This window comes from Sturnira hondurensis, unplaced genomic scaffold (assembly GCF_014824575.4).
Source record: "Sturnira hondurensis isolate 20B ecotype Veracruz unplaced genomic scaffold, ASM1482457v3 Scaffold0004322, whole genome shotgun sequence".
Lineage (NCBI taxonomy): Eukaryota > Metazoa > Chordata > Mammalia > Chiroptera > Phyllostomidae > Sturnira > Sturnira hondurensis.
In genome coordinates this window covers 1,522,796-1,535,005 of record NW_028076953.1, presented here as the reverse complement: position 1 = coordinate 1,535,005, position 12,210 = coordinate 1,522,796, and the positions used below count along the sequence as shown (strand labels likewise).

General features: G+C 35.9%; 1 protein-coding gene across 1 annotated transcript; it reads right to left on the bottom strand.

Annotated features, from left to right (window-relative positions):
- Positions 1-3,363: 3,363 nt before the first annotated feature.
- On the bottom strand, positions 3,364-4,800 carry LOC118986515 (elongation factor 1-alpha 1-like). Its single transcript, XM_037045471.1, is given in 2 exon segments — positions 3,364-4,174; positions 4,176-4,800. Coding segments are annotated over 2 exon segments (1,374 nt in total). The 5' UTR covers positions 4,739-4,800.
- Positions 4,801-12,210: the final 7,410 nt, after the last annotated feature.

Here is a 12,210-nt window from a genome sequence, read left to right as displayed (position 1 = left end):
AATGAAAGAGTAAGATGACCAGCTCAAGAAGGGAAATGAATTACTGACCACAGGCAGTGGTTTCAGTGAATAGCGCAAATTCAGTCTAAGCAAACTGAGCTGTGTGAATTAGCCTATATATGTTGTGGTGAAGTAAACTATGAATACCACTTGCTTTTTTTTTTTTTTTTGATCATGTACTTTGAGCTTCACTGACTTTGGGCATGAATTTGGCAATCTCCTCATCAGAGGAAGCTTTCCTGACTAAAGAAGGAGAAAGAAGGTTGGGTCTCTGCGGAATTGGGATGATAGTACATTGCCTGCCTGGTCTGCCCTACAGTTTTCGATGCTCCAACTGTTCTGTGGGTAAAAAGAAGGCTTTAGCTTTTAGGGCTGTCAATTTGGCACCTGTCATCAGAACTAAATTCAGGTTAAAGGAAAAAAAACATAATCCACAAGGATATTTGAGGGTGAGGGCGGAGAGTTGAGGTAAAGAACTAAATAGCAATAGTCTACCCTTTCATTTACATGACACACATTAACCATAACATAGAAGTTCCAAGAGAACTGTCTTGTTCTCTTGTCTCCAGGAGCCCATGTAGGGCGCTTTAATTGCCACATTTTCAAACCACTATAATGGTGAGGATGTCTTAGTAATTACCTTAATGAGATAACACCTTTCCTTCCCTCAACCTACTCATTATCATGCCTCTTGTTCAAATTTCAACTACAAAGAACTATACTTGTAAAAAAAAAGTCTGAAATGTATTGTTCCAGGCCTCATACACTTGGAATAATCACATTGCACATATATTAAAATTACAAAAGAAGTAGTACACACAGACAATTCAAATACGTTAAAGGAAAGGCTTGAGATAAGTAAACTAAACATCTGGGTGCCCTTTAATTATTCTTGGCTGGATTCTTTATCTTGACCTATAGTGATGCTTAGGTGCCAAAGTGATGAATTTTAAGATGTTGGGCTGTGAAGACGTGCAGCTGCAACACTGATGGGTTTAGGAAGGGATGGTAACAAGGTTAGCTGCATGTGAAGTGTGAATTGAGATTTTTGCAAAGAGACTGTGATTGCAGATGGGCATAATGTTGTACCCTTGCATGAAATCTTGCTATTATTGTATAATGGTCAGACAGAGTGTGAAATGACTTATTACTTTTCTTTTATTCTTTAATGAAGTTGGTTAGGGTAGCAGTACTACTGCTAGTCAATAGTAGTAAAGCACACACACGCAAAACTATGACAGGTGCTGACATATAAAATATTTATTTAGTTTTGACTTTTTTCTCCTAATTTTTATGAATATCCATATGCAGACAGAAGCATCTCTTTATCTATATAGTACAAATTGGCAGTGATTTGAGTATCTGCACCTGCCATTATTATCCTCCATAGACACTACATAAGGCCATGGTGCACATAAAACATTTCAATGTCCAAGAAAAGTTCAGAACACTTTTAAGTGTTTAAATAGGCTGATTTCTGCATGGAATCATGATTTGAAAACTCTATTTGGAGTTATATAGGTAACATTGAAATATCAGTTTATCGTTATAGTGGCTAGAAGTGCTTTATGGTGCTTCTGTTAGAACATAGTAAAACCCATTCTGAGGCACACTCTAACATGCCTTGAGTTATAGGAAACATCAAATTAGTTATTTGTTTTGTAATATGGGGGAAATATTTTTCCTTCTATTACATAGGTCTTTCTTTATATCACATAGTCCATAGTGCAGATGTTTCTCTGCTTCTCAATATTAACATCACAAAAGATAATACCTTAGGTTTTACAAGTCAAGCAGAGACAATGCTACCATGTTAAAAAAAAAACAAACAAAAACCCTCTCTCAGATGTACGGTTAAACTTTGGGCTTCACATGCTCATGTGAGAAACACTAATAAATATGGATTTAATAAAGATTTGGTTTTGGAGATTAGGGTTTTTAGTCACTATAGAAAATTTTTATATGATATGTAAGATTCACAATCATAATACATTGGTGTGATACTCTTTTTTAAAGTAGACTTTATTGATTGTATTATTACATCTGTCCTAATTTTTCCCCCTTTGCCCTCATTCACCTGGTATCTTCCTTCTTTCCAGGAATCCTCCTCCTTAGTTCATGTCCATGGGTTGTGCATATAAGTTCTTTGGCTTCTCCGTTTCTTACACTATTTTCAAAATCCCTCTGTATATTTTGTACCTACCAATTACACTTTTTAATCCCTGACCTTTTCCTCCATTCTCCCCCTTTCCTCTTCCAGCTGATAACCTTCCACGTGATCTCCATACCTATGATGCTGTTCCTGTTCTGGTTGTTTGGATAGTTTTTTTATTTTTATTTTTTAGATTCTCTTGTTGATAGTTGTGAATTCATTGCATTTTTATTTTTCATAGTTTTGATCTTCCTCTTTTTCTTAAATAAGTCCTTTTAACATTTCATGTAACAATGGCTTGGTGATGATGAACTCCTTTAGCTTTACGTTGTCTGGGAAGAACTTTATCTGCCCTTCCATTCTAAATGATAGCTTTGCTGGATACAGTAATCTAGGTTGTAGGTCCTTGCTTTTCATAACTTTGAATATCTCTTGCCAGTCCCTTTTTGCCTGCACAGTTTCTTCTGAGAAATCAGTTGAAAGTCTTATGGGAACTCCTTTGTAGGTAACGGCTCTGCTTTTCTCTTGCAGCTTTTGAAATTCTCTCCTTATCTTTAACTTTTGGCATTTTAATTGTAATGTGTTCTTGGTGTGGTCCTCTTTGAGTCCAACTTACTGGGGACTCTCTGTGCTTCCTGAACTGGTATGTCTATTTTCTTCACCAAATTAGGAAAGTTTTCTTTTATTATTTTTTCAAATAAGTTTTCAATTTATCACTCTTCCTCTTCTCCTTTCGGCATCCCTATGATTTGGATGTTGGTACATTTGGTAATGTTCCAGGGTCTTCTGATACTATTCTTGTTTTTTTGAATTCTTGTTTTTTTTCTTTCTGTTCTGTTGAATATTTATTTCTTCCATATGTTCCAAATTGTTGATTTGAATCCCAGCTTCCTTCTTTTCCTGTAGATTTTTCTTTTTTATTTTATTAAACTTTGTTTTAATGGGTCTCAAAATTCTGTGACAGATTTTGGTCAAGTTGTTTCCATTAAAAAGTACTGATTTTAAAAACTAATAACTTAAAAATTGCCATGCATAAAAAAACCCAAACGGTTCACACAACATTTTCCTTTCCTTCTGAAGATTTTATAGTGCGTTGTAATCATTAACCAGTTGTTTACTGTTAAACTTAACTGACCAATTGAGACAAACCGCTCTGAGACTGTTTTTCCACCACTGATTAAGACGGAAGTAGCAGGTGTTGGGGATAATATTCACTTAGCCTTCTGAGCTTTCTGGGCAGATGTGACTTTGCCAGCTCCATTTGCTGTCTTGTCCACTGCTTTGATGACACCAACAGCAACTGTCTGTCTCGTGTCATGAACAGCAAAGTGGCCCAGAGGAGGATAGTTGGAGAAGTTCTCAACACACATGGGCTTGCCAGGAACGATATCAATGATGGCAGCATGACCAGATTTCAAAATCTTTGGGATATCTTCCAGCTTTTCCCCAGAACAATGCTCAATCTTTTCCTTCAGCTAAGCAAATTTGCAAGCAATATGAGCTGTGTGACAAACCAGAACAGGTGCATATCCAGCACTGATTTGGCCTGGATGTTTGAGGATAATCACCTGAGCTGTGAAGCCAGCTGCTTCCATTGGTGGGTCATTTTTCCTGTCACCAGCCACATTGCCACAATGAACATTTTTGACAGACGTGTTCTTGACATTAAAGCCCACATTGTCCCCAGGAAGAGCTTCATTCAAAGCTTCATGGTACATTTTGACAGATTTTATTTCATTTGTAATGTTGACTGGAGCAAGGGTGACCACCATGCCAGGTTTGAGAACACCAGTCTTCACTCGACCCACAGGGACAGTACAAATACCACCAATTTCGTAGACATCGTAAAGGGGCAGATGCAGGGGCCTGTCAGTTGGATGAGTTGGTGGTAGGATGCAATCCAGACCTTCAAGCATTGTGGTTCCATTGGCACTGCCATCTTTACAGATGAATTTCCATTCCTTGAACCAAGGCATGTTAGCATTCGACTCCAGAATGTTGTCACCATTCCGATGAGAAGCATGCTACTGTATCAGGGTTGTAGCCCATTTTCTTAATGTAGGTACTGACTTTAACAATTTCCTCATATTTCTTCTGGCTGTAGGGTGGCTCAGTGGAATCCATTTAGTTAATACCAATGATCAGCTGTTTCACACCCAGTGTGCAAATCAGAAGGGCATGCTCACTTCTCTGCCTATTCTTGGGGACACCTGCTTCAAACTCATCAGCACTAGCAGCAACAACTAGGACAGCACAGTCAGCCTGAGATGTACCTGTAATCATGTTTTTTATAAAGTCCGTGTGTCCTGGGGTATCAAGAATGGTCACATAATACTTACTGCTTTCAAATTTCCACAAGGAGATATTGATGGTGATACCATGCTTATGTTCAGCTTTCAGTTTTTCCAAGACAGAGGCATACTTGAAGGAGCCCTTCCCCATCTCAGTAGCCTCCTTCTCAAATTTTTCTATGGTTCTTTTGTTGACCCTACCACATTTGTAGATCAGATGGCCAGTAGTGGTAGGCTTGTCAGATTCTGTATGTCCAATGGCCACAGTGTTGATGTGAGTCTTTTCCTCTCCCATTTTGGCTTTGATTTAGTGGTGGTTTTTGCAACACCTATGTTCTGGGGGCACACCCATTGTGAAAAAAATACAATTTTTCTTTATTGCACTCAGTGTAACCGTCATTGTTTCCTTTATGTTGTTTCTGTACTGAAAGAGTTCTTTGAGCATCCTGATGGCCAGTATTTTGAACTCTGCATCTGATAGGTTGGCTATGTCAGTTTTGTTGAATTCTTTTTCTGATTTTTTTTTGTGTGTGTTCTTTATTTGGGCCATATTTCTTTGTCTCCTCAATTTGATAGCCTCCCTGTGTTTGTTTCTGTGTATTAGGTAGAGCTGCTTTGACTCCCTGTCTTAATAGCATCATATATTTTCAAAAAGGCACCTGTAAATTGTAAATAAGGTGGGGCAGAGCATTAGGTACTTCCCAGGGCAGGGCAACCCAATTCACTGCTTTGTGGTTCTGTGTGGGGGCAGTGCTTAGAGAGGAGACTATGCCATTACCTGGCTTCTGGAGGTTTGCCTGGCTCTCATCCCTTTTCCCGCTTCATCTACTCCCCATATGTAACTGGTGCCCTTCTATCTATTGCCCTGGCATTGAATCCAAGAGTGGGTGGGTTTGTGTATGTTTTAAGACCATGCGGGCCCTTTGAGCAGAGTTTCCTGAAAATTTAAGAGTTTCTTCTACCACCCCAACTCCCAGTGGTGTTTACAGGTAGAAGTTACGGGGATTTATCTTCACAGTGCTGGAACCATGGGCTGTATGGTTTGGCCTGGGGCTGGGATTGCTCCCTCCCAGGTATCCCTCCTGATTTTTATTCACCACATGTGAATGTGGGACTGCCCGTGCCTGTTCCACCACTGCCACTGCCTCTCCATGCCACACTGTGCCTCTCCACCCATTTCCATCTCTCCACCCCTCCTACCCGTCTGGATAAATGTGGCTTCTTAAATCCTTGGTTGTCGGATTTCCATACATTTTGATTTTCTGACAGTTCTGGGTGTTATTGGTTTTGAGACTTAGTTATAATTCTTTTTGTGGTTGTGTGAGGAGGTAAAGCGTATCTACTTATACCTCCATCTTGACTGCTGATACTCTTGATATGAATGATAAATGTTTAGGAAAGACACAGGTTTGCATTTAGTATATCTTTTTAATTTAAAAATTTAACATTTAAAAAAGTTTAAATTTGTTTGAATATTTCATATTATTACATAGCAAGACCCTGATATAATAAAAGTTCTTGTTCTATATTTGGAATATAGTGAGAGTCAAATAATATTCTTCAAAGCAATACAGATCAGCATTAGAAACAACTTAGAACAATTGGCCTAGAAAAGTAATATTTAGTCTTGTCCTTGAGTACCAGTTTATCAACCCTTTCCCATACTTTTCTTTGGATTAACTTACTGCATAGGCAGAAAGAACTCCATGACATGTGGCTCCTCATCACTCAGAAAATAAAATGATATATTTGTTTAGATGAAATCTGGATATATAACATGTCATACCACTTTTTTTCATTTCTTTTTATGGACAAGTGTTATTTTTTTCACTAGACACTTCATTTTAAAAAATTTAAAAATTATAGTTTTTAATTATAAAAAATTTTAATTATAGTTTACATTCAATATTATTCTGTATCACTAGAAACCTTTTAGAGTGACTAGTCTATGACTGCAGTGGAGTGAAGTTTTGGAGTTCCTCAAGAAACGTGAAGAATATATGTAGTATGGCTAACTGTGGATAGTGCATATTTTTGAAGGACTTGAATTTGTGAGATATCTTGATTCTATATGTTTGAGATGTCAGTTTTAGGAAAGACATGCATTGCCATGGTTTACATGGTGACTTGGTCATATCTATAGAAAACTTGACTTTTGGCAATTGTAATTAATGACTTCTTTAGTCTATATTCCCTAGACTGTAGTGCTATGATTGGCTCACAGTCTAGTCAAATCAGCCCTTCTATTGCTACATGAAAGTAAGTCTGTATCAAAGAATCCATTGTGTGTTACATAGATGAGAATCTGATCCACTACTTTATGGATTTCAGACTTTTAAAATATTGGCTGAGTTGTATCTGTTGCAGTTAACTGTGATAATATTTTAGGAATCACATACAACTTAATGCTAATGTAAAACTTTATGTAATGAATACTGCTTCATTAAGAAAAAATTTTCAGTTTACCATGAATACTCAGTATGCACATAAACATTTATCTTAACTAATTTTTTCAGGTGGTCATTTTACCCTTGAGGTTTCTTTCCTAATCTCATTCTAGGATGAGACATTAGTTGTTATGTTTGAAAATACTTAATGGTAGTTTTCTTCAGCAAGATGAGAACTATTCCTTGTGGGTTGGTCAGGGAATGATGAAACACTCAAAGTCTGCTTATTAAAGAAAGTGTCATCATCTGTCTTTCTTGCCAGGTGCTGTTTTTTGAATTCTGGCCTGTTGTCAAGAACAGTAATCTGTGCATACTTCCTGATCATAACTCATGAATTAACATCTAATGTTATCCTCAGTATGTGTTATATATATCTTTTTTTTGGTCCCCAATCACTAGGTTAGTGCCCAGTCTAAAATAGGCACTCACAAAAACTTTTTATTCTTGAATGTAAAGTCATTGATTAACTAAAATCAGCATATCCAAGTGATGTTTGCATGTTGATACATATTCCTTAATTGGAGAGACCATGTCTAATCTTTCCTTTTATTTCAAGTACCTGGCACATTAGCTTGAGAATCCTAAGAGTATAATGATATGTGTTAGCATTATTTATGATGGTGGTGATATAGTACAGTTTTTAAGAACACTTAATTTTTATTTTCAGTTGGTCTTTGGTTAACATTTTGCAGATGTCAGTGAGAAGAATAGGGTCTGGTAAAATTGTACTAGTCATGTGACATCAGTTTATTCTTGAGTTCATTGCGCTAGCAGTCTGCTTTCTGATCAAACTCATCCTTTTTTCATAGCTCTGAATTAGTTTGTGACTCACTAGACTTTTCTTGTTGCTGTTGTTGGTAATGCGTAGCAAGTAGAGAAATGTATGGAGTGTACTTCTTATAACTCTTTTCTAAAAATGAGCCTTTTGAATAGGGATTGGAGTGAAGGCCAGTATCAGGAACTGAATCTACTTTCCATTGGCTTCTGTAGTCTAAAGTGTATTGGTAAGTAAATTCAGGCATCTATATAAGCTAAGAAAAGAGATAAAGAGACATTTAGCTTATTAACAATACACTTAACAAGATAAAAAACAACTGGGAAAATAAATTGAGTTGGCAATGTAATAGTTATAAGTCAAAGAATAAACAGAAGCAGCTAAATTTCATGGTTAATGGTAATACTGTTGAAACAAGACTGTTGGAAGACACTGTTAATGAAAACAGTGACTTTAAAATGAAGCTACGTTTAGCAACTATTTTTCACTAGAAGTATTTGGCATGATGTTTGGGTTCAAAATTACTATTCTGTATTGTTTAATGCATAGTTAACTGGAATCTGCAATGTGTGTGGCAGGAAAAGAGGGAAAACAGACTCTTTTTCATACAGGAAAGCTCACATCCAGATTCTCTTTGTATTTTACCACACCCATATTTTAAGATGCTTGGAGAACAAAAGCATACCAATAGAGTAAAATCTGTAAAATCTTGGCACATATTATTTATGTATTGTTATTTTATTGTAAAGAATTTGAAAATATGATGAATTGGAAAACAGAACAGCTAAAATAAGCTACAGAGAATAACACCCAAGGGAATACAAATGTAATGACAACACGTTTTCATTATTCTAAAAACAATTTCTGTCTGATGGTTAAACCCTATTAATTGGCTATTTTAGATACTTACCAGAGGAATAAGATGGTAATAAGTAGTTTTATCTTCCAAGAATAAAATAGAACTGGTATCATTTTATTTGGTGATCTTTTGGTCCAAGTTATATAAGAAAACAGTGGATAGTAAGTAGAAGAAACACATTAAGATATTTTATATGTGGACTTCACATTTCCTAAATACTTTAGGTACCAAGATATTTGAGAAAAAAATTGAAGAAACAAAATAGGAACCTTAGAGACATAACTGTCCCTGGAGAACTACAATGATTCATAATTCACAAGAGAGTGAAACTCCAGTGGATCATACTTTTATTGTAGAAATAGGGTTAAATTGATTTTCATAGACACAACATGTATATAACAAAGAAGACCACATTTACATTTACTCCTACTATTTTAAGGCTTAGGAGAAAGAATATTAAAACATTTTAAGCTTCTTAATATTTTTAAGATCAGTGGTTATTACTGTCCACAGGCACATATAACTTGAAAATTATTTTAGTATTTTCCTTAAGGCTCTGAAATCTATTCAACATTGTGTCACATTACTATGATTCATGTTTGTGGTTTGTGAGCTATTGAAATATGTGATCACTTTTTTAACTTAGAGATAGTTCTGCTGGTATATACATGTGCAGACTGCCTGTTTCTTTGTAAGTTATAACTCCAGGAATGAAACAGATCCAAAAACACTTACTTGCAGGTACATCGTAGGTACCTCTGGGAGAGGCACATACTTCTAAAACTGTTGTGAAACTTGTAATTGTGGACAATAAAAGAGCATGACAGATCATGGCATGAATACTCTCAGTGGCACTTAAGCCAATTTTGGGAGTCATTCTACCACTTCCCATTCTGTACACTAATGTTTTTTTTTTTTTAATTGTTGTTGAAGTACAGTTGTCTCCATTTTCCTTCCACCATTTTCTCCTGCTTCACCCATCCCTTCCTCCCACCACCCACCCTCAATCCTAACCCCCATTGGCTTTGTCCATGGGTTGATGTATTTTCTTTGTTTTCTTTTACTTTTTCATCTTTCTTTCCACTTCTTCTACTGTCTTTTGAAAAAATCCATTATACCTCTCTATTTAATATTTTTGCCATTCTTCTGTGTATGATAATTGATTACTCAACTATTTTTGACCCAGACTCTAAGCCTTTTTTTAAAGATTTTTATTTATTTATCTTTAGAGGGGAAGGGAAGGAGAGAAATATCAATGTATGGTTGCCTCTGGTGTGTCCCCTGCCAGGAACTGGCCTGCAACCCAGGCATGTGCCCTGACTGAGAATTGAACCGCGATCCTGTGGTTCGCAGGCCTGTGCTCAGTCCACTGAGCTACACCAGCCAGGGCGACTCTAAGCCTTTTGAAGATGTACAATACACATTAAAATGTTTTCCCCAGTGCCTAGCAGAGATGCTCAATAAATTATCGAGTTTGCACGAGCTAATATTCTTATCTTACAAATCACATAGGAGGCTGTTAGGATCATTAAACTCTAGAATAGGGATGTTTTTCTCTTTTTTAGTATCTGCAAATATAGATTTAAATTTCTAATTAATTTTGACATAGTCTTTAAGGATAATTGGCTTGGATTGGTTTCGTCTCCCCTGCAGCTTCTTTTTTACCAAATGGACACTGTAGTTTGTGATGATTTTCTCCAAAATATAAGGCTAGAGATGAACCCTCCATCTTTTCTATAGCAGCCAAGAAAGACTGAAATATACATTCTTAGAAAGAGGAATTGGAGCAGTGAAATCTTATGAGTCAGCTCTTTTCTAGAAAACTATAAAGAGAGAGAGAGACAGGGAGAGAGAGAGAATGCTCTCCCATGCATAGCATGCATAGGCTTTGGGAAAGTTTATTCAAACTTACTGGTGAAATATCTAACAAATGTAATAGTTGGCATTCACCAACTATTTGACTATTCTGATGATTATGAATTCATTTTAGGTATTTTATTAAAACTTCCTTTGGTACCCAGTTCCTTATTCATTTATCTAATTTGAAGGAATAATTGGAGAGCTTTGGTCAATGAATATTAAAATGTATCTTGGTTCCCTATAGCTTCTTTCTGCTAAGGCTCTGTCCAGCATCTCTCTGCAATGCCAAATGAAGGGGGAGTCCTGGCAAAGAGTCTTCAGGCTTTGGCAGCAGAGGATGGGCCTACATTTTCTCAACTGCCCAGATATTTTGTGGCTTTCCATTTTAGTGGGCATCCCCTTCTCTTCCATAACAATAATGCATTTGGGGGATTGCTGTGTTTTTCTTTTCTCCTACCTCCTGTGGAGAATACCACTGTTTCTAAGCTGAGATAAATCAGGTCACTGGCTAGAATTCAATATGGCCCTCTTAGACCATATTTCTAGAGGGTAGAGTTTGATACAATACTCCAAGGTAGGCGTTCTTTTTTTTCCCTTAGGGACCTAGGGAAAAACACAACCAAATTAAAGAGAATGTCAAGTTCCAGCTTGTATTCTTGTTGTGGGGTGTGTTAAAATTTTTTTCTTTAAGAAATAAATACAGATAGAAGTGTTGTGTCAAGGAATAATCCTCAATTTTAAGGTGATTTTCATAGAAAACTGTTATTAAACCAAAAATTTACAACAGATAATAATCTGAAACCTAAATAACATAAAACTCCTTTTTTACAGGACCTCACTAAAAGCATTTTATGATACATGGATTGTTTTACTGTGAACATTTCCAGTGATTGGTACAAACCTTTGCCAGTGAATGACAAATTTACATACACATCATGTCAGCCAGCAATATTTTGCAGCTTTAATTGCTTTAGCTTCAGGCATTCCATGTCAAAATAGAGTGTTTAAAGTCCTGCAAGTTGCTCTGTTTCTTTGCAACTTTAAATTATTCTGTAATTTGCCAGTTTTTTAATGCATTGTCCATTAAGTTCTTTAATAATTTATAATATAAAGTGTATGATGCAACTTTAAATAATATGTCAGTTTCTTTTTAGAATGTTCTGGATGTGCATCAAGAAGACCAGAAAACCTGAAATTCATTTGCATAAAGCACTTACATTATNCAAACCTTTGCCAGTGAATGACAAATTTACATACACATCATGTCAGCCAGCAATATTTTGCAGCTTTAATTGCTTTAGCTTCAGGCATTCCATGTCAAAATAGAGTGTTTAAAGTCCTGCAAGTTGCTCTGTTTCTTTGCAACTTTAAATTATTCCGTAATTTGCCAGTTTTTTAATGCATTGTCCATTAAGTTCTTTAATAATTTATAATATAAAATGTATGATGCAACTTTAAATAACATGTCAGTTTCTTTTTAGAATGTTCTGGGTGTGCATCAAGAAGACCAGAAAACCTGAAATTCATTTGCATAAAGCACTTACATTATATCTCAGTTAAAGATACCCTCTTTTATGTTGCTAAAATTTTGTCTTAATGTGAACCTTATTATTTATACTTATATACATATGTAATCTTATACTAATTTTTTATTTTAGATAAAATAACATTTTAACTTAACAAAACCACAAGTAAATAATCCAGACTCCATTAAAAAGGAAAAGGATAGTATTTTGTACAACTGATTATATTTTAATTATAAAATTGATTTTAGTCAATAAAGCCTAAGGGAATAAATGAGGTGAGAAAAATTATTTGTGCCCAGT